This window comes from Tinamus guttatus, unplaced genomic scaffold (assembly GCF_059628265.1).
Source record: "Tinamus guttatus ecotype Peru unplaced genomic scaffold, ASM5962826v1 Tinamus_guttatus_pri_ptg000080l, whole genome shotgun sequence".
Taxonomy (NCBI): Eukaryota; Metazoa; Chordata; class Aves; order Tinamiformes; family Tinamidae; genus Tinamus; species Tinamus guttatus.
Window position 1 is genome coordinate 995,395 of NW_028288614.1, and position 23,337 is coordinate 1,018,731.

The window sequence follows — 23,337 nt, forward strand, 5'->3', positions numbered from 1 at the left end:
GCGGCGTGGACGGGCAGAGGGCAGGAGGAGTTGGCCGGGCCAAGGCCGGCGCCTGCCAGCCCCGCGCGCGGCCCCGGCCGCCCTTTCTCCTCCCTTGACCGCAGCAGGGCCGCCTGCAACACACGGGGTGTCTGGCAGCTACTCCTAGACTTCTTATTAAGCCCAGGAGCAGCGTTTAAAGGCACCGGGCAGGGCCACCGCCTGCAAAGCGGGGCTCTGAAACGCTGCAGACCATTAGCTGCACCAGCGCAGGGACCTGGCAAGAGCCCCCGCGCGCCAGCGGCCACCGAGCGCTCCCGCATCAATGCTAACCCCGGTCCCACCACATACCGACCTCCTGAAAGCCTTCCCAGGAGGAATAATAATAAAAACAGCAGGGTTTTGCAAGTAAAATGGCAGGGAAATGGTATGTGAGCTGGGTAGGTTTTCCTGCCCAACATCAACGCAAATGAAACAGCTGCTGTTTTTAAGAGGGGGGATTAGCAGAGGCTGCGGGCGGAGGCGAAACCTCTCCGGAGGGAGGTTTTTACGGTCACCAGGTCAGGTGGACAGGCCGTTTGCTGCGTGCTGTTTCAGGGGGATTAAATTTAGCCCCGAGGCTGTCGTTTCCTCAATGTCTAGATGACACGGTGTGCACCAGCCCTATTTTCAGGGTCCTTACGTCTCCGCATGGGACTCTGGAGCAGGGAAAGGAGGAGGAGGAGGAGTGCCGGGGAAGGCTCGCGATGCCCCAGGAACACGGGCACGAGGAAGACCTGCCCAGATGAGCAGCTCTGTGCTCCAATAGCAGCACTTTTTTCCATTAAACAGCATTGCCACCTCCGATGAGCTCTTTTAGTGACACGTCTAGATTATCTGTGACAGCAGGGGCAGCTGGCGGGGTCATCGAGCGGCTACGCGCCAAAAGCGATGGCAAATCTCGTGCAAAGCCCCTGCACACAAGTACCTGAAAGGAGGAGCCTGTGTGGAGCATTCCCGGGCAGTCCTCTGTGTTTCAACAACACGGATGGTCTCTACATCATTCCCTCATGGCACCATTGTGTTTGGGGATGCCATTTAGGGCCAAATGGTCTCTGAAGGCAGAACACCCTTTACCCAGGCACAAAGTCTTACAAAGGCTGTGGAAAGACCTAGTCTACACGTTGTGGAGGAACATGAGGAGAACATGAGACCTCTAAATAAGACAGACAGGAAGGGAGCCACACCAGGACAGGCCTCTGTCTGTACCTCGGATGGTGCTGGGGACACGCTGGAGCTAAGATGTCACCCAGGTGTAGCACCTCTACTACTTTGTTGCCAGCCTACACCCACCCATGGCCAAAGTCTGGCTGGTGGATCTTGCTTGCTGCACGGATCCCACTTTCCATGCTCTCCAGTTAACACAGAGACATTTTGCAGAGAAAACTGGAGGCTGAGAGAAGAGGAAGTCCATCACTTCCCTGGCAGGGTTTGCAGCCGAGAAGAGGTGTCCTTGGGCGGAGGAATGACCTTTCTCTGCTTTCCCACAGCGTAGGCGGGTGCTCCAACACCCAAGGGTGGGGTGGGAAAGCAAAGGTGTCCCCTGGGCTTCCTGGGCCATGTTTCCAAAGGGCACTGGCCACTGCTACGGTGTGTGGACCTGGAGTCCTGCACTTTGTAAGGCAGCCCTGGAAAACAGCTACTACAGATAGAGTCTCTTATGCTCCAGGAAGAGGAAGACCTGGGCAGTTGGGTTATATTTAGATGTTGAGGAGATACCAAGACCAAAATGCTACCATTTTGCAGAAGAAACAGATGAGCATTTCCTCCACCAGCTCACGTGATTTGTGGGTCTGGTTCATTCAGAATAGGAGATGGTGCCTATATGAAACCTTGGAGTGTTTCCTTTTCTCTCTATGAATTTGTCGATCACTTTTTGAACTCAAACTTTTAGCCTCCATCTTTGTGGCAAGGAATTCCCCAGCTTGATGATGAGCAAGTCGGTACCACTTTCCGGTTGCTCTGAGCCCTCCACACTTTCCAGTTTCATCTTATGCTCTTTTTACTGGATGTGATATATAGAGCCCAAGCAGATGCAGCCACAAACATGGGGAGAACCCAAATATGACTGTGTCTCCTATAAAATTGTATTTGTGTTCCTTGTACATCCTCCAGGCTCATTCCAACCCACAGTTCACTGAAAGTCAACCCAAGGCTTGGTGCAAGCCTGTCGGAGAAGAGCTGCCCTCCTTGCTGCCTCCCTCTACACTCTGACCCATTTGTATTACAGCTCTGTGCCAACAGATGGTTAAAATGGCATGGAAAACAGGAAAGGAAAGTTGCATGTGAACTTTGTCCAGCTGCCTCAGCACCTCAGAGCCCTGCCCATGTCCAGTGTCCTGCCGTGAACCTCCTGGGAAGGAAACCTCTGCAGTAACTTCACCCTCACTCCACCGTCACAAGGCAAATTAACCTGCCCAGCCCAGTTCTGCTTTGTAAAAAGAGGAAATGGAACGAGTCATTCCTGGAGCAGGAGCCTGACACAGCCCGAATTTTGGGCCCTGCTTGCAGAATGCTACTCAAGGCTCTTGACTCAAAGAGAGCTTTGACCTGCGAAAGAAGAAGTAGAGGCACGAGGGGTGCTTGCAACAGCCGTATGCCTGCTTGCAGGACAGCTTGGCACAGGGCTTTCACATCCTCTTCTCGGCCAGCCCCTCCGGAGAAGGAAACTGCAAGACAGAGGTTCACACAGGACACAGTCCCAGCAGCACCACTTTCAATGCCCTCCCCCACCACCCGCCTTCCCAGTTCATTTTCTGGCTTATTTGGAATGCCCCAAGCAAAGCCCCTTTGCTTTTCCCTATCATTGCATTGGAATATTTTAGCTACGGCCGATATAGGAATAAATAAGTAAAGAAGGGATGGAAGCCCTGCTGGTTGCAGGGCGCTTATGGCAACACCGGCACTGAACTGCGCCAGGAAGGCTGCGGCCACGAGGATGATGATGGAGCGATGCAGCCCGTGCACAACTGCAGGGCAGCTGATCCTCAAGAGACTCCGCTTGCCTCGAGGGCCACGCTCGGCTTTTCCACCTCCACCCCCAAAATTAGGGGCTGGGGTTTCCAGGGACCACAGAGTCCCCTTCACCTGGGCCCACGTCAGCCCAGCACAGCCCGAGCTCCTTCCCGCAGCTGCTCCGCGCTTTCTGCGCCAGTGACTGCTCCAAAAACCAGCAGTGATTCAGAGGGCTAATCCCGTTTTAACCTAAATTCGGGCAGCGCAGGGGAGCAGCAGCATAATCTTTCAGGGCAAAAAAAAAAAAAACCACTGGGCATTCAGTAGAGCTTTTCTTTACCCAAAGGAAAGCGCTCGTGCCCTACACTGCAATGCTTCAGAGACCTGAATTACAGCGGTTCTTGCATTATCAGCAGTTGTAAATATTTATATTCTGGAGCCCCAAGGGCTTCTCAGCGAAAAGGGTGCTACAAAAGAGTGGCTTTTCCAAGTCTCTCAGCTGGAGGACAGAAAGCTGCAGGCCGTGGGGATGGGATTTGCCATGAAGGCATCTCTGCTTGGACCCCGATGAGCCCGAGCGCCTCCGCAGCGGCAAGCAGAGCTGCCTAACCCGAAATCCCCGCAAATGAGGCAATGCTCAGGCCGTGCAAAACAAAAACCTTCATTACTGCCTCGGGCCGGGACCTTGCTCCCTGTGGCTCTTTCCCAGGAAGTCCTGACTAAAACCTCGGGAAAGTCCCGGACACCAGGGCTCTCCCCGCAACGGGATGCCTCCTGCACAGCAATAGCAGCAGCGATTTTCTCCCTCTTTCCTACTGGCAGGCAGTGGCTTTCTGCAGGAAAGGGGAATTTCCACGGGTTTCCTAACACCGGTTCACTGCAGGCTCTGCTGCCAGCAGCCCATTCACCCTCCCTGGTCCCCAGGACTTCGCGCCGTTAGTGGCAGGAGATGCATCAGGCAGGTAAGCCAGGAAGGAAGATGCATAGATTGGCACAGATTAAAAAGTAAATAATAAACAAATAAATACAACATCCAAGTTTGCTCCTAGCATTTAGCAATGCGCTCTCTGCCTGTTCACTGCATTCCAGTGTTGCAAAGCAGCCTTTTGCTCTAGGGCTCCAGGGCCCTGTTTGCCTTTGCGCCAGGCCATTCCCATGGATTTCTGCGTCTCTCCCGCTCTAGCTCCAGGGTTATTCCAGCTCTGGGGCCCATTATCATGGACTTCATCAAAATGCCAAGGTCTGGTTCAGGGAAAGAAGGTAAACAGGCTGCAGCAGGACGGTACTTTGGAAAAATGCACTGCGTGGCCACGTCAGATCCATACCCAGGGGTGCTTTTTACCTTTAACATCCCACGCGTTGCTCCTCTGCAATAACCGTCTGCAATAACCAGCCTGGTACCTTCGGGCAAGAGAAGCTGCATAGGGATAGCCATGTGCAAGGTCTGCCCTTACAGACAAAAAACACCCCAGAAAAGGAAGCCTCCACATGCTATATGATGCTTGGGAATATAATATGTTATTTTAAGAAGCATGGCTGTTCAGAAAATTTTAGATTGAACAAGCATTTTGCCACACAAGAGCACTTCCTAGGACCTCAGCCTTCCTTCATGCAATGCAATTCGCTCATCCCATCCTTCCTTTGCAAAATACAATTACTGTGCAGAGGAACGGAGCCATCAGTCTCATTATTTTTTGCCCAAGGGCTGGCTGGAGGCCCCTTCGTGCTACTCATCATATGTCACCATTCAGGCCAGTTTCTTGCATGCAAATTCTCCCCAGTATTCACAAACGCATGCAGGTTGTTGCATACATTTGCATTCAGGGCTCTGAGGGGCCTGACAGCATTTTTGAGTGGTGACTGTCAATTCCTTGATGCCCTCCACTGAGACAACCTGATCAGCCGCGTGTTCCTCCCTTCGGACAGTTTGTAGGATTTCATCCCAAAGGCTGAAGGTTTTTTCAATGCAAGTTTTCAAATGCCTGTGTGTAGAGCCACCGCAGCTGTCCTCTAAATCTACATTTTAAACAACATCCAGACAACTTACATTTAAGAACCTGTTTGGGTTTGCTTATTCTCAGAGACATTTGCTCCAACTATCGGATTTTCAGAATTAAGAGCACGTCTAATTAAAGCAAATGGTTAGTGGTTATTCAGCTGCCAGAAATCAAGCACCTTGACAGATCACATTATAAAACCCATCTCCTAGTGCAAATTTTTGCTATTTGAGAATAAACACCCCAGACTCTTGGCTGACACGGAGAGCAGCGTTCAGGAACGCTGAGCACTGCACAATCCTTCCAGGTAGGTTAATTAGGCATCGGGCTGACAAACAAACCAAACCTTTTATCTGCTGCCCCAGCCCTCGCATTTTACTGTGGCATTATTCAAAGTCAAAACAGTAACCAGGAGAACTGAGAGTTTACTACCTGCTCGAGGAGACTGAAAGGACATCGTGTCCTTTCGACACTCTGCACATAATGAAAGTTTCATACACATGTGCAAGCCACGTGCAAGATAAGTTCTCTCTGCTTCTCTCTTTTCCTATAGATTTGTCTCAGGCTTTTCACTTTCTTTTTCCATCTTGGACATGCACACACACAAAAAAACCCTTGGCGCATGGTACAAGAGAGCTACATACTGCTTAATTACTAGGAGTTTGAAGGAAAAAAAAGCACTACACAAAGCACACCTATTAAGCTGGAACAGGAGCTGCTACCCGGCTAGCAGAAAAAAAACTATTCAAAATTGGAGAATAGAAGAACTGAGGCAGTGCTCAGTGCACAAGTGATTGGTGGGATGATGAGGAGTCATCAAAAATGCAAGCCCAAAGGTCCCACGAATGTGTGTGAACACCTGAGATTCTTCACAGAACTCTTGAGCCGCCCAAATCTAGACCATGCTGAGAACCTGCTGCAGAGGGGACAACCCTGCAGGGCTTCAGGGACAGCCAAGCACACCCTGTCTCTCCGCCTTCACAAGAGAGATGAGTTTTCCCCTGCCACCAGCTGCAGCTGTGGAGAGACCAACTTGTTATTGCACCAGCCCAACATCGAGGCTTCAGCAATGCTCTTCCTTAAAAAAAATCCAGGGGGATTCAGGGACAGCCTTTAAGAGGAAGTTTAAAAAGCAGATGTTTTTCCCTCGCCTCCCCAACTCAAGGGTACCAGATCATTACAATACCAGACTTCTCCGGTGAGCTTTGAGGCTGCCATCGACCCACTAATTGCTGTTTAGAATTGCTTGGCCAAAAGATGAGTTAAACACAAGTCCCTGAGAAGCTCCAGGGTGAAATGGGGTCCAGCTACTTCACTATGAATTAAGCTACAGCCCGGTCTCCAGGTCAACCCGGTACTCCCCATCCACGTGCTGGCCCCAGCAGGCCACGCCGTGTAAGCGCGACACACGGCCAGCTTTACAAAACGAGCCTTTGTGCCACATTAGCACCACAAGGAGCCCCACCTTACCGTGGTGGTGTCTTCCATGAGGCCCCTGATCTTCTCCACGACGTCGTTGCGCCTGTGCTGGCGCAGGGCGCTGATGAGCTGCGCCAGGCTGGCCTCGGGCCCGCGGATGGTCCAGTGCTGCAAGGCCGCGTAGGCCCGTTCGTGGTCGGCCGTGTAGCCATTGGAGAAGGCGGCCACCTCCCTCTCGCTGGCGTTGCACAGGAATTGGTAGATATCCTTCCACTGGCTCCCCACCTGGGCTGCCACGAGCTTCAGGATGTCTATGCCTGTGGGACAGAAGAGCTACGGATGAGGCGCAGGTCTCCTGGCTTGCAGCCTCCCCTCATTTCTCACCTTTCCATCCTCTACATGGATGGCCACACACACATTAGTTTTTTTAATGATTTTGCATTAGCAAGAGGAAGCTGCTTACCACTCTGGGTGCAAGGAGCTCAGCAGACAAGCAGCTTCCTCAACATGCCCAAACTCTTTTAACATCTACTATGTAAGTTAAGCTTCTTTAATCCATCCTTACATGTCAGTACAGGCATATTCAAAACAACTGAGTAGTGACTGATGCCCACAAGCTCTTAAAGCATGCCTTGTTTGACATGGAAAAATATACCCAGATGGTCTATCACCCCATGTTCACTAAATTTCTCAGGAGAGAAGGTGTGAGCATAAGCTTGGACTAGAAGTGCACCAAACACTCAACCCCTGCTTTGCAACAGCCCATTTTTTCAGCAACATAGAAAATAACATTATTTAGCCCCAAAACAGGCTGAACCTTGAGTCTGTAGGAATACCCCTCCATGGAGACTACAATGAGAGAGGGCAACGTGCTTGTCCTTAGACCTGTATCAATGTTTAGGCTTTGAAGAGAAGCTGGATTAAGGGATGAGTCACTGAACCATCTCTACGTAGATGATTAATGTTTCCATAACAGGGAACACCTATAATAGTTATAAGCATATTTAAAATCACTCCTGATGCAGATACAGTAGAATGACTCAGGTGGATGATAGAAGACTCATATTCCCATATCAAGGAGCAGTTTTACATTAATAGAAGATTGGGTATGGAATTTGAAGAGTACAAAGACCAATTTTCCTCCAGATCTCTGCTGCCAAGCACTTGAGACACGCTGGTTCACAACTATGAGGATTTTCTCCTTGAAGCTTTGGGAGCAATGCAATAGCACATTTGCCCTTGTGTCTAGTAGAGGTCAGGAGTTAAGTCTTCATTTGAAGTCACAGCCTCTCTTCACAAGCGCCAATTAAGCCTCTTTTACCAAGAGCTGAAGATCTTTCAAACAACCTTATGAAGGGTCAGCAAAAGCCACCCACACCACATGTTCAGTTTTTCAGAGATGTTGCCACATCTCAGGTTTCTTCATGAGCCAGCACTCTGCCATTACTACACAGGCTATTTCTTCTTCCATCTACGAACCCAACGTCTGTGTCAGCAAAAATTGCTGCTTACAGAGAAAGATTTCATAGCTCTGAACTTTCCCACAGCTGCAAAATTTAGCAACTTTAATGCAATTTAGTCCAACCTCCCAAGTGCACCCTCAAGTCTGGGCTCCAAGAGCACCAAACTATATTTCTGACAAAAAACAAAGCAAAACAAACAAACAAGAAGAACACACAGACTTATCAAAACTGCCATATAAAGAAAATCGTGTTTACTTTTAAATTACATACTGGCTCACTGTTTTCCAGCAGTCATAGCCCTACTGTGCTTAGAACATCTAATCTGGTACTCAACCTGCTTGATAAACAGAAATGTCAACTCACTTTAAAACACATCACAATGTGCATATTCCTACTCTCCTCCCACTGTAATGAAAAAGAAAAAATACATATATATTTGGCAGCAGGTTCAGTGCAATCTGGGCTCAACCTCTCCCTTGCAGGACTTGGCCATGCTCATTGTCGAGAGGACTGGGCAGCACTGAAAAGCCTTTGCAGGCCGTTTCTCATCAGAAATCAGGCGTATTTGAGGGGATTTCTGGCAGACCCTGCCTGCAGACGTGCACAAATCTCTGCCTACCAGCCCGTGCAACCCGTAAGAGCGGCAAATGGGTCCTGTGTTGGGCGTATTCCGGGCACGTGGGGACTCAAGGCTCTTGCGGATGCTGCGAGCGCGTTGTTAGCACATTTCTCTAATCCTCCAGGCAGACGAGGCGGAACGGTTGGACTAATGGGATCTGCAGCGACGCTGCTGCCGTCCAGGCATGCTGTGCTGGCAGCCACGCGTGCAAATCCGCAGGGCACATCTAAATCAGCAAGTTACAGGTGTTCACCAAGAGCCCCCTCCGGTGCGGCGAGAAAACGCGGAGATTTAGAACCGTATTTAGAACATGCTACACAGGCAAGGGATTTAAAGGAAGGAGCTGCCCCGCTGAGCTGCTGCTTAAGCAGCTTCAATCTGGGGCTGATCGTTGGCAAGACGAGGGGTTGCTTCCCTGGCTCCCTCCTCGGCAGCCAGGGCCGCAGGGTTCGGATTTGGCTGTGGGAAGGTTCAGGGAAAAAAATTATTCTCATTACTCAGAATAAGCTCCAGACAAAGAAAACACTCCCTAGCATTAAAGAATAAAGAAGGGCTGTGAAATACACTATTGTGCTTTACGATGGGTCTAATTATCTGAGGCACATAAAAATGTTATTGCCCATAAAGCTCCAACACGCAGACGCAGGCAGCAAAGCCTCATCTTGTTCATACTCCAGGTACTGGCACGCAGACCCGGCTGGGCTTAGCCCGAGTCAGCTCTGATAACCCACACGCTTGCAAACACAGCCCAGGCCCTCCTGACGCCTCCGGGTCCGCGCAAGCCGTGAAGGCAGCACCGAAACGACCTGCGCTCCTGGCGAGCTACCAGCCCCAAGGGCCTGTGGGCATCACAGGCCTATGCTCAGAAAGCAGCACATAAGCAAAATGGGATTTAAAAATAAATGAATAAAAAAGGAAAAAAGATGACACTGATTTTTTATCAAATCCAACTGTATAAACGCAACAGAACCCTAAGTTCAAGCCTGTTGCATCTTTTTTAAAGCTACTAGAAAGAGGATTTTTTAAAAAACTCCCCAGGGATAATGAACTGCAAGTGGTCCTGACTTATGGAGCTAAAGAACAGGCATGATTTGGAGAACTGGCAAGCAGAATGGCTCACCCATGCAGCCAATGTGCTTTGAATTTCACTCTTCAATATGGAAGGGATAAACCTAAATATGAAGGTGGGAAAAAACTCTGCTTCACTTGTGACCTTGGTGCACAAGAACTATGTATGCCAGGAAGGATAAGCCAGCTTGCTGCTACTCATTTACCTACCAATGTCCCTCATGGCAGGAGAGGTTTCCTCCACTTGCATCAGGCCAATATGAAGCTTTAGAGCTGGGGGAGCTCTGCTCCTATCACTCCTGCACAAGTTGTCAGTCATCCAGAAGCATTAAAACATAATTGCCGTTTTATGACCCTGCATAGAACACTTAGGCCACCCCGGAAAGGAAAAACCCATAGAGCATCTGCTCCTATCTATGCATTTAATGCTTATAAATCCCAGTGTTTATAGCTTCTGTGGAAGTGGGCAAGTTTTCAGTTGGCCACAACTTGATTTACACCAGTTTACACACACCGACGTGGTATTTAGTCCTATGCTTTCAAGCAAAATTTACAACACAAAGCACTGTAAGTCCTAGTGACGTTTACAATTTTGGTATATTTAATCACACAACTCAATAAAGTGGCCCCATAAACATGTTTATATCCTTGGGCAATAATATCCCCTGGCCCCAGAATGCAGCGCACAGCACAGAGCCTAATGATGTATGATAATTGTCAGAGAACAAATGTTCCATTAGAACAGAGTTGGAAATCTTTACCTTAATACTCCAAGAACCTTAAATTCATTTTTGTGCTTCTAGTAAACTAATTTAAGCCCCATATGTTCACTGCATCCACTAGACTATTGTGCAAACAAAACTCCAAAGAGATATGGAAGAAACAGACTTGAGTAGAGATTTGGCTCGAGTCAGTTGGAAAACCATTACTCCCTCTGTTCTGAAAAATAAGGTTAAACCCATTTCATGACAACTTGCTGCTGCACGCTGCCACGTATTACTGCTCGAGCCATTTACAGTAACTTAATTCACTTGTTCAAGACTAGAATAAAATGGTAATGCTTATAATAGGCTTACAGTCATAGTATTTCTACATTTCCAGAACCCTTCCAAAATTACTCCGGGGAGTACTAAGTGTCGCAGCTTCCAGTTGTGATGAGAACGTGTCCATAAGGGTTTATCTATCTCATGCTTTTCATTTCATCTGCTTAAAATCTGTGCTTGTCTGTTCTGGCCACTGTAGTGCATCCCACTGGGGTAAGGAAAGCAAGCAGCTACAGCTGCACCTGAAGCCCTGGGTCTTCTTAGCCACCAGTTTTCTCAACTACCTGGACATTTGCCCACTATGCTCATCTGAACACTGAGGCCAGAAGCCACTCCAGGACAAAACACAGTTAAAACCACTGAGCTCTCAGGGGATGGCACTTTAACCCAGCCGTTCCACAATTCCCACGGCACAAAGCCGAAGAGGTTCTGAGCTTGCCAACAATGAGGAGATGTCCAAGAGGACCTTGTACCCATGCTGAAACCTGCACACACAAGGAAGGCTGCAGATCCCCCATCGCATCTCCCCAGATCGCCTCATCTCCAGGACACTGGAATTAAGCAGGAACAGACCTCGCTCTGAAGTCACAGCTGGTACCAAACCTCACCTGCAACTTATGCATCAGAAGAGCAGGGTCAATTTGGAAGGATTTAGGACATCCAGGCCACTCTTGGCCATACCACTCACACAAACACCTACCTAAACCTAAGCACTGGGATGAGCTACGCCAGGTAACCACCTAGGCTGTAACAACCCCTGGATGCCTATGTAAGGCAACACTCTTTAAAAAGAGTGATCCAGTTAGTACTTTTACTATTAGGATAAAATTGGAGATTTTCTGCCTAAACTTACTATTATGGTGTTTAAACACAGTATTTAAGCTGTCTGCTATGAAATTGCATTGGTATTGCGTAGAGGAAGAGGTCTTCAGAGTAAAAAAAGAAATGCTTGTAAAGGGGTTGCTACAAGGATGCTAGTGCACGACAAGGCTTCCATGAGGTCACAAGAAATGTTCAGGTGTGGGAAGGACAGAGGTGGGTTTTGCCCCTCAAACCAGGCTCCCAGGCAGAAGCACAGTGCAAGCCTCTAGGAGCAGGTCACCTGGAGCAGCTCAGACCTCACTGGGGGTTTTACCTGCTCACAGGGCTGCTTTATAGCTCCAGATGGAGCACCCTGGGGCATGGCAGGACTTGAGCAACCAGGCACTGCTCCCACTCACTGGGTGCTGCACCCCAGGCTGCCCCGCTGATGGACGTGTCAAGAATTCCCTTTACAACGAAAGGAGCATGACGGACACGTTGCACATGGGTAAATCCAGACCCAGAGGGCACAGGCGCCTGGGAACACGGGTGTCCCCAGTAAGCAAGAGTAAACCCTGCAGAAAGCAGAGACCACCTGGATGCTCCATAAGCATGAAGGATCTTTGTGGAGGTAAGCCCAGAGGCACCCGCATGGTTCCTAACCTCCAAGCACGTTGCTTTGGCAACTCCACATCCCGTCCCCAAGCTGCCTCCCCCCAGTCTTTCCCCAAAAGGCTATTTTGCCTGCATGGCCTGACTTCCAGTTGCTTATTTTGAATAGGGTTAGAGATTTTTCCACCCCTTCTCTGCTTCCAACTTCTTTGGCCACCTCCCACCTTGCTGGGGAGCGCAGTGTTTGGCTCCAACTTGTCCTGCTCCGAGCGGTCACTCATTCCATTCATGAAAGTCATTTAATTGGTCATCGGACAAGAGCGCAGGACGTGTCTGTGCTCTAATGACTCTCCTGAGCTCGTTTTGGACAAGCCTTGCTTGTCTCCCATAGCCCTGGTATTTACGGGTTGGAAACGAGCTGAATTCTCTGGCTATTGTTTGGCCTCAAACAGGGCAAAAAGCCAGCGCTAAGCAGGGCTATGGCCAGCAGTGCCAGCACACACATACCTCATTTTGGTAATACCAGCAAGAAATCATTTCTTTTTTCTGCCACTGCTCGCTGAAAATTCCAGTGAAGTAAAAATCAAGTGGAAGAGTTACCCCATCAGCAGGCTGCACCCGAGCACCTGAGTATAGATACGGGAAAGGCAGAAGAGCCTGACCGCAGAGCAGCTTCAGTCTCTTCCTCTCCCCACTCTCTCACAAGCAAAACACATTCATTAGTTTCATTTTTGGTGCTTAAGGCTCAGAAAAATCCTCATTGAGAAGCAACCTCCTTTAAGGGCAAGCCCATATGTCGTGTTCTGCGCAGCTCTCCCCAAACACAGCGTGAGGGAAGGGGTTAAGACAACATCTGCTCACGTGCCACCCATGCCAGGGAGACCCTCCCTGACTCATGGCAAACCTGGCCTTACATATGCCAGGCTACAAGTCGCTTCTGCCTTGTACATCAACACAAGGATTCGCATAAGGGAATCCTTAAAATTCACCTCCTTTTCCCTGCTAAAAAGTTAGCTCTTCACCATTACTGGATCGTCGCCACCCACATGGCATGAGCCATGGCACCACATGGCGTGACAAAGGCTGGAGACCTCGAGGATTAAATATCATGGGTGGAGAGCAAGGCTGAGGTGTACACGGGAGAGGGACAGGAAGAGCGCGGTGTTGGTACAACCCAGCCCTTTCCTACAGCCAGCTAACAGCTTCCATGGCTGCTGACTGAACTCTGCTTTTTGAGCTCATCCCACCTGCTACCGCTAAATATCCCACTGACTCATATGAAACACAGCCACAGCAGGCTATTTTTACCTCTGAAAACACACCAAAAACCTGTGTGTACAGCTGAGCCAGCAGGCGACAAATCCAAACTCTGATTGTCAGGGCACATCAGCTTGGCAAGTCCGGGGCTAAAAAGTCCCAAATCTGTTGGAAATGCTGCTCCAAAATAGGAAAAAAATCACCTTTAAGACAGCGTGAGTCAAAGAGAGATTTTGTTGAAGACTCCCCTCCCACACACACAGAGATTTTAGCTCCTAAAGGAGGAGTTATGGAAAAGCAATTGAACAGGAGCCTTTTCCCAGACAGGAGAGGAGGATGCATTTATGGAGATGGATTTAAAGAGCTCTCTGCTAGTTTTTCCCATGGAAGACAGTGCCGGTGTCAGATCCTCCCAGCAGTGTGATTCACATCCTCAGCAAGCACTGCTTGGGCAACAAACCACTGGGGGGCTTGTTTTTTTTGTTGAAAAAAGAAGAAAAAAAAAGTTTTGCAAGGCAGGAAATGGTCTCCTGACAAACACTTCCCACACATGTGCTGGAAAAAAACTCCCTGCAAGACCAGACAGTCAAGGAAAACTTACGATCAGCCACCACGTGCTCCAGAACATTTTTAACCCCAGCGACTGGATGGACAGAGCGAGGAGCGATCATGGACAAGCTGGGCAGCAGTGCCCACGTTCCAGCTGCGGGATTGCCCTTTCGCTCCACACTACACTGAAGTCGCCTCTATCGTAGTGTTGAGATCCTCACTTTTGGTTCCAAATTCCCCAAACCCACATGAGCTCCTGGCTGCCACCAATGGATACTCTCCTAGCAGGTGCCTTCCCTTGCCCAGACCCAGCAATGCCCCAAAAAACAGTGTCCAGATAGACCCGCTCTTCATGCGCAAAATGGAATAGCAGGTCAGCTTAAGCATTTTATGCATTTATTAAATTTTAAACAGCTTTTGTAACTCTTGGACAGGCTGGTGACCCTTAGGAAACAAACTGCTGCAGCAAAGTCATATAAACATCCAGGTGGGAACAGATGCTGGCCCTGGGATTAAATTCATCTCCTGAGCTTCCCCAATGAAGCCTTGGTGAGCAAGGAGAATCTGCCTTTTCACTCGAGGAGTTACGTGTTAGAGCCTTATGTGAGAAACCCCAGTCTTCCCAATGCAAAAATAAGTGCAGGATTTCAAGAAACTGGAAACACATTTTTATGCAAAGGGAACCATCCTCTCTCAGCAGAACTACCATGCCTTAGACATTCAGCCTTACCATTACAGTAATATAATTTTTATATTAACCCATGTGCCACTTGTCATTGTGTTTTCATTTTTCTCTCTTGTTAAGCTGATTCTAGGGCAAATGCACCATGTTCCAAGGCCAGCGCCGCACAGACCCGCACACATTGCAGACAGATGGCCTGTGTAGCAACGCATATTAAAAGCACTGGAGCACCAGTCTTCAGGCCTGCTAATGCAATAAGGCCCAGGAATAAGATACAATAAACCGACGCTTGATTAGGTTTCCCTTCCCCTAAGCAGAACACCAGGCCCTCTCGCTGGCGTTTTCCAAGGTCCGCTTTCACCACAAAGCCTTGCTCAACTCTTGCACAAGCTCTTTGGAAACTGCAGAGCTTCCCAAAAGCTCGAGGCTGGAGCTGGTCCAACATGCGTGCGCTGTCCTTGGCACTGGCCAACTCCAGAGGCGCTGCCACCGCTCAGGGCTGGCAGGGCCCCAATGCCCACTAAGCAGCTGCCTACGGGAAGGGTTGTTTTTAATCCCACAGCTACCTCTGCATGAAAAACCCCACGTCGGAACAGATTGAGCACCCAACATTGCCCTGTGCGTGAACAAGTCCCAACAAGAGCATCGCACCAGAGACTCAGCAGTACAACGGCAGCTTGCGGCACCGAGCACCTTGCTTGTCCTTTGCAACCTTAGGAGGTTAAAACGAGCGGGCAAAGAGGCAGCTCCATGGGATGGGCATCCCACGTGCAACTTCCACTTTTTGGCTCTGGAAAAAAAACAAAAACAAAAACAAAAAAGAAAAAACCAAGCAACAACAAGAAAAACCCAATATTTGGCTCTGCTGATGGCAGGGGACTTCAGAAGAAGGGCAAACAAGAGGTTTGCACAATGCCTTCGGCGGCATGCGACAACGGGGCCGGGCACAAGACCCTCGTGCTGAATAGAGCGACGCCGGGCAAAGCCTTTGACTGCTCTTGCTTTTTTCCAGCTCTTAAATGAGGCAACTCTTGAGAGGGAAGCGCCGGCGGGCCGGCGCCAGGAGCGGTGCAGGGTCAGCCAGCAGGCACAAAACGCCCCGCTCGAACGGCGCCGGGCACGCGGCACCCGCCGCCAAAACCGGCCTCGCCGCAAACAGCCAGCGGGCACGGCCTCAGGAAGGAGAGAAAAGTGAAAATGCCCCCAGATTCAGGCTGTTGTGGCAAGGTCTGTCTCAGGCCAAGCGCTGCTGTCTCAGACACAGGGTTATTCCCAGCTTTGGCCCAGCAGCAGCTATAAAAAAAACCAAGTACCGGCACTATCGTCTCTGTCGTATTTTGAAGAAGGGAACAGGCTCATTTTAGACGGTCAGACTGACATCTGCAAACCATTAATGCATCTGCAGGTGCCAGAGGAGAGACTGTTTTTAAGCAAACCCTCTGCCCGCCCTGTTTTGGCAGGTAGAGTGGCATTAATCCCCGAGCTCGCGTGCTGCCTGCCAGAGTTGAGCTTGGATTTACACCCAGGTGCCAGGCTGCTCCTCCCCGGGCAAGTAACTAGCAGCAACGGGGACACTTGTCTCCAACAGGTATTTGCTGGCCATTTCTCTGCTGCCCAAGGCTTGGGCACAAAACTTTGTGGTCAGCAAACAATTAAGCAAAACAAGAAAAAAGGTAATTTTACTGAGAAGTGTCTTTCAACAGGACACGCTGTCCATTCTCCCAGCATTGTCCCTCATCTTCCCACTCCTTCCTTCTGATCCTGAGCCTCTTGCCATAGATGTTCTTCTACTTGCCATTGTGGTTCAGCTCCATTCAGCTGTAGGCAGTTTTTTTCCCTAAATACCTGTTTTCTTCCTGGTTGTTTAAGCAGAGGCTTCCTAGCTTTGCTCCTACCACCCACTGTGGTGATGTGCAATGACCAGACTTGCCAAGTGAGAGGGAAGCGAAATCTCATTCCAGCCTGAACTGCCGAGATCTGCTCTTCAGTCTTTCAACTCTCAAGGTTACCACATCTCTCCTTGCCATATAATTTCAGGGTGTTTCTACAAGCAAGTGGTTTTACAAGGAAAGATAACTTTTAACACACTTCATTTTGGTCCATGTCTTCCACCTTCTGCTGCTCAGTGCGTAGAAGGCAAAGGCAAAATTACCAGCAGTTCCTGTAAGCTGAGTTCAAGCCTGTCTTCATGTGCTGTACAGACCAATTCACAACTTGGCATTTTCAAGATCAGTTTAAAAATGGACAGTTGAAGTCTTAACAGAAGGGCTTGGTTGGTTCTATTCTTTGCCTTTGGAAACAGCTGAAGAAAGGAAATAGGTATTTGCTAAAGGGAAAGGATTGTTCAGAGGAAAATAAAGATTTTCAATATGCTGTCTGTTTCGAATCCTCTAAAAGAAACCAATCACACAACGTTAAGACCACTCCCTTGTGCAAGGAAAGAGTAGGACTTACAGCCCTGTCCCTGTATGGTTTAGACATCACAGTTATACTGAAAAATAACTCTGTTTTGGGGGGGAATCATGGGCAAACTGCCTTTGCCCTCAGGATTTCCATTTGCAGATCTGGATATAAGTGGCACGAGGCCCTGGGGAGCTCTGAGGAGATCCCACTGTTTGGGGATAGCCCAGCCCTTGGTCCTTGACCAGGGCCAGGGACTTTCCAGCGCGCCAGCCCTGCCCCAAGCTCGGGGTCATTAGTCATCGGGAGCTGTCCCCAACCCTCCAAACTGCTTAAGCCCTTCGGAATAATCAGCATTTGCCATCTGAGCTGGAACACGTCCATATTAAGGCCACGGCTCTCATTTTAACACCAGCTTCCCAGCCTACTACTAATTTTAGGTTTAGGCCGTTATTTAAGGCATGCATTATGACTATCCCGAGAGCACAGGGCATAAACAGCAGCTCACAGAAGGATCAAGGCAAGTGAAACGCTCCGCGGTAACAATAGCTGTTCGGGATGACAAGTGTAGGGCAGGTATGTCAGCAATTCAGCATTAAGTGCCACCAGGGAGCTGGCACGAGCGCGAGCCGCTGCGTTCAACACCGTCTGCCAGAGCAACTACAAGGTGTGCACAAATAATTTTTGAATGGTGCAATCCCTGCATGTGGGTAATGTAGATATTCTTACAAAAATGCTCTTCAAAACAGTTAAGTCCTTTCAAAAAAATAAAAAAGAAAAGAAAAACCACAATCCACTTCCCAATGTTCTTCTCTTGGGAAGGAGCCAATCAGTTCAAGCCAAAAAAAAAAAAAAGTAAAATAAAATGAAAATTATGAAAATTAAAAATCCCTGCAAAGGCACAAGACATTCAAGGTCTGCGGTGCCGGCTCTGCTGCTGCTCTCCTGCTCCCAGCATCATCGGTGGTGCAAGAGCTGCCGAGGGGCTGATCCCGCTGTCCACCCCTTCCCGAGCAGAGCTCCAGGATCTTCCCTTTCAAAGGTTAAAGCTGTTTACTCAAAGGCTCAGGAGGGAGGAGGCAGCAAACAGGGTGCTTCCCGGGTGACAAACATTACCTAGAGACACCCTTTTTGCAGCAGCCCTTTGGAACCACCCCAAAGGCAGGTCCTGCGACCCCGTTCACATACAGCCGGGGAAGATCATATAGAAATCAAGCGTTCTGCAGCACCCAATTCCAGAAAGATGGAGTTGAAAGTGCAGTTGCATGTCTGGTGTATTGGTAGAGCAACTACAAACCAGGCTCCTGCACCCAAACTAGAGGCTTAGTTGTAGTTTCCTACCACGGAGGGGGCTGAACTGGCAGAGCACATAAGATTCCCTCTCTGAAAAGCCTGGTACGTTTTGTTCCCAGCTAGATTCACCCACGTCTGAAGCAGTGTCTCAGGTGACAGTCTGCAAAACGTGATTTGGGTACCAAAGATAAAAAAAATAGCACATACTACGGGAGAAGCAAGCTAATCTGTAACACTTCTGTTCTGCAGCACATCTTAGTCTTCAGGTCAGCTAATAAAAAAGGTTAATTCCCTTTTGCTATGCTTTCTCATGTTTCGTGTAAACTGAGTGTTAAAAGCTGGACCTTTCAATGAGAAAAGCCAGAAAGGGCGTCACACATCACCTTGCAGAGAGAGTTTTCACACCTGAGGGGCCAGTACAATGTCACCTAACCGGAGCTAATCAGCAGGGTGGCCCCAGGCAGATCCATCACAACTTCAGCCCAGTTGCACTTAAAGCAAGACCAAACAGTCCCTTTGTGCTCTTGCCTTCACTGTGCAAGGTTCAAATGAAGATATCTCATGGCAAAGCACCCAGGCACCACTGACCCTCACTCACAGCAAGGACTAGGACCCTCACAGCAAAGACAAGGAGGAAGAAACAGCTCAGGCAGGAGCCACTTGGGAATTTGTACCTCCTTTTTGCAGGGCCTGAACCAGATACTGAGCCAGTTTATTAGCTGAGTGCTGTTGCTGCAGGTACATTCTGAATATTTCCCAAGACAAGGAGAAAAACTTTGCAAACAAAAAAACCCTTAGGTATCCCATGTCCTAGCCAAATCCATATTAGAGGAAGGCAGGGGGAAGATGAGGAGTGATTCATTTTGGGAAGTGCACAATGACCTGTGAATTATACTGCAAAGGATGACAAGGACTGGGAGGGGGCTATACCCAAAGGGCACCCAACCCAACCTTACTCAGCTCCATCACTCACCATACATTAACTATCTGTAAAGTTTCCTTTAACCTAAATTATCATCTGGGATCAAACATGCAGCACTGCCTAGTTGGGAAAGGGCCTCCTGCAAAGCACCTGGGCTGAAATATAGGTTAGGAAACATCATCTCTAGTGCTGCTTTGTCACATCTGCCTGGCAGCTCAGTCCCAAAAACTTATGGTTCAATGAAGTCTTTTCATCTTCAGGCAAAACAAGCAAACAAACAAACAAACAAAACAAACTAGAAATCCACCTACTTATTCCAGCTATACCAATAAGGGAGCCCAAGAGATCCCTTCTCACACCCCTAAGCAGCCAGATTCCCCATGTCTTCCTGGCAAATAGCATCAGCTCCTCTACTTTCCTTGAGGACTTCTGCAAGGAAAAATACCTGTAGGAATTTCTGTGTCATGCAGTAGTCCCTGGCCTTGATCACTGCCCAAGCTGTATAACCTCAATCCCTGCTCCGAGATGACAGAATTCACTGTTCCCGGAGAGGAAAGAGTGAGAAATTCAACCAACCCGGGGAACTGGTAATTAAGGTCTTGGGAAAAAAAAACACTGAGTCAGTAATAGCTGACCATTTTTGGCCAATGAACCATGGTTGAATCAATGAACCTTAGTATTTCTAAGAATATATACAAGTAAAACTGTTTTATAAGGTCCTGGGCTCAGCCTCAGGGACCAGTTTGGACAGCACAAGTTTAAGGGACAAAGCAGCACAGAAATTACTGGAAGAAAAGAGTTATTAGAACTTGTTGCGAGGGGGAAAAGGCCCAAGAAACAGCAACCCAAGAATTTTAAAGAGATAAAAGGAAACTAATAGCTGGCACAAACATAAATGGAGGCCCAAAATTAATTCCAGCAAGATCTTAATTGTTCTATAAATACACTAACAGAGGAAAACAAAGTGTGCGACTGCTAATCAGGAAGGAAAACACAGCACATGGCAGAAGACAACCTCCTCAAAGCCTTCTTTGCCTGGTACTTAAGCACTCAAAGATGATTTTCATCAAGGACTGATCATTCTTAAACCTTTAAATCTTTTGTTTTCAGCCTGTTCTGTCTTTTTTTGGGTCCCCTTGTTAAATGTGCTTTTCTAAAGATTAACCGTAAGTGGATGTTTAAGGCTGAGCAACCCGAACCTTAAGCTGCTGCTTGTCAGCACTGCCCTTGCAGGGTGAGGTGGTCAGGAGTGTCACGGTCACTTGCAGAGGCAGGAGCACAGCTCCTCGTAGCTCATGTTCATGCCATCATCAACGTGGAGCTCATTTTTGGAAGTCTCCATTTATGAGCATCACGGTTCACCTTTAAGTCTCACCACAAAGCTGACAGCGAGTCATCTATCTAAAGCAGAGGACGCACTAACAAGCAAACTCTCCAGGAAAATGTGTTCTCCCTAAATATATGAAGTAGGATCCATACATAACACAACTAATTGGGGATGACCTTTCTTTCTCCTGCAAAGGAAAAGGGCAGAAAAAACAAGCAAGTAGGTCAAGATTTAGGGAAAAGAACCGTAAATTGAGGAATGGCCAAGATGCAGGGGATGACTCAGCCTTCCAGGAACAAAACTGGCGAGGGAAAAAGAGAACAGTATGAAAGACAATGAGACCCACGCCTGAGTCACGGAGAAAATAAAGAGCAAGAAGAGAATCACCATGGAAGGAGGAGTTTTTCTAAGATCCTCCTAGTAAGGAGATAGGTAAGAAAAGGAGAAGCAAGGGCATCAGCTAAGGACAGCAGACAACATTCCCTCCATTAACCACTCTTTCAGGAACAGTTGAACTTAAGGAAAAAATTCTTAACAGGGAGGGTGACAGAGCACTGGAACAGGCTGCCCAGAAAGGTTGTGGAGTCTCCTTCTCTGGAGATCTTCAAAACCCACTTGGATGCCACCCTGTGCCACGTGCTCTAGGTGACCCTGCATGTGCAGGGGGTTGGACTAGATGACCTCTAGAGGTCCCTTCCAATCTTTAACATTCTATGATTCTATGAAACAGCAGCAGAGAGATGTCATGAGAACGTGGATGGGGAGGAGTTGCAGAGGATTAAGAGACAGTTGAAGAACTACAATCTATGGGTTTTGGATTGTTACAAAGAACCCCAAACCAGAAAATCAATTGGTCTAGACTAGGCATGACTAGACTAGAAATGAGGGCAGCTCACCTAAAGCACCATCTGACTTCTGCAATGGTACAGAAGCAAAAAAAGCTTCTTCGAAGTTATTCACTCTAAGGCCACTGCCAAGTTTCCTAGTTGTTAGTACTCACCATGCCCGTTGCAGTAATAGATCCACTTCTCCCTGTTCTGCGTCGGGGTTGTGGATTTTTTCATGATAGCTTTTTCCACAATGGCACTGGGATCTTGCCTAGGTCCCTTCTTCAGAGTCCGTGAGCTCTTCCTGACACTGCAGACGACTATAACGACGAGGACCAGCAGCAGGAAGAGGACAATCATCCACGGCAAGTGTTCGTTGATATCGAAGTGCTTGTGGGTGCTCGGCGGCCCTCTCCTGGGGGGCCTGTACGGGATGCTGGACTTTTCACTGCTCGTCATCTCCATGGACGGCTGCTTCTCGAGCGCTTGGCTCGCGTGTTTGTGCCGGTAGTTCTGCGCGCGGCCCGCGGCCCCGGCGTCCGCGAGGATCCCCTTGGCACCGTCCGTGTCATTCACGGAGGTGTCGTTGTAGTATCCCGGCAGGTCCCCCGTGCCGTTGTACGCGTGCGGGGTGGGAGAGGGCGCAAAACCGGGAACCGAGGAGTTCAGACCTGTGGAAAGATGAGAGCGCTCAGTGCCACGGCACCAGAGACACAAAACAGCCCCACGTCATGGCCTAGGAACTGTCTGGGCATCTGCTTGGCCAGGAGGCCGAAATTCAATGCCAGGCAGATAGAAGGTAAAGAGGTTAAGTTAAGGTTTGTATCTACGAACAGGTGGCTACAGTTACGGAGCTAAGTTCAGATAGAAATGACCTTTTCTGGTTAAGGTTAGTGGCAGCTTTTTAAAAATTGAGTGATTAAAGGGATACTGTCAATCTGTACTTGATCCAAATCAGTATTTTATGTTTTTTTTTCTAAAAAAAAATGTGGTTACGTTTTATTAATATTTATTTTGTTTTGGTTCTTGGAAGATTGGACTAGAAATGCCTGGTGAAAATCTCTACTGAATACTGAAAGGAGCTAAAGAATTCAGAAGCACAAGCATCAGCTCAGTACCAGTTGCAGGGGTATCAACTACATTTCTGAAGTGACATGAGCTACCTAACCTTTGCTGAAAATCTTCACTGAGTTTTCTTATCAATAAATCATGCTTCAGTGAGAGCTCTCAAGTCCTAGCAAGCCATGTAACCCAAAGCCTGGTGAGAAGATGAAGAGCTGCTGCAGCAAGAACTAGAGTCTCCTTTGGAAAAGAGACGTTCAAAGATCGGCTGATCCCAAACAAGATTGAGACTGGGTGTAAACATCTGTAAAGTGACTTTCGCTGAACTTAGTTATCCAAAATATTCCAGTCAGGACATCAAAAGGGGAAGAAACTTCTACCTGATTGCCTACAGTTAATTTCGAACTTTGGGAACATCCTCAATTCCTCTCCCAATGTCTTATCAACATCATATCAGGCTTTGAGATTAATAAAACTGGAAGCATTGGAGCTTATTATCATCAATACTTCTCTGCAATTGCATTTACTGGCCTTGAAGGCCTCTCAAAACTGCGTTTTGTTGTTGAAATGCCCCACTTGGGACACCTTAAAGAGGTTCTCCCTTTTAGAATGCTGAGGACCACCTCGAATAAGATCATTTCACACCCAAAGAGAGTCTTCCAGTAAAGCTTGTGATGGTATATCATTTCTAGTTAAGCTTTAGGATGTCAAATTAAATCAAGTTTTCCCCACAAGTGACAATTAATGAACATCTTGGGGGATTAAAAAAAGCTATGACAGTCTAGGTTCCTCAATCTCCATTCTGGCAACAATTCCATTTATATATATATAAATATATATAAATATACATATATGCACCTATATGTTGGCACAGTACACATGGCAGGGAAAGCACAAGCATGAAAGCAATAAACCCATCAAGAAATTAGTCCATTGGAGAGAAGATTCCTTTTTCCCCCTCTCAGATCTCTGTTGCACCAGCTCCCTTCTCAGGTTCAACAAAAACGCACAAGTATTTTGCCA

The 23,337-nt window shown here is 48.2% G+C and overlaps 1 protein-coding gene across 1 annotated transcript in view; it reads right to left on the reverse strand.

Annotated features, from left to right (window-relative positions):
* TNFRSF21 (TNF receptor superfamily member 21) overlaps window positions 1–23,337 on the reverse strand; it is a 34,843-nt gene that overhangs the window by 5,722 nt on the left and 5,784 nt on the right. Inside the window, exons 3-4 of the mRNA XM_088520111.1 lie at window positions 21,426–21,923; window positions 6,441–6,706 (exon numbers count right to left, since the gene is read on the reverse strand). Of these exons, the coding sequence (XP_088376237.1) occupies window positions 6,441–6,706; window positions 21,426–21,923 (764 nt within the window). The remainder of the gene's footprint in view (window positions 1–6,440; window positions 6,707–21,425; window positions 21,924–23,337) is intronic.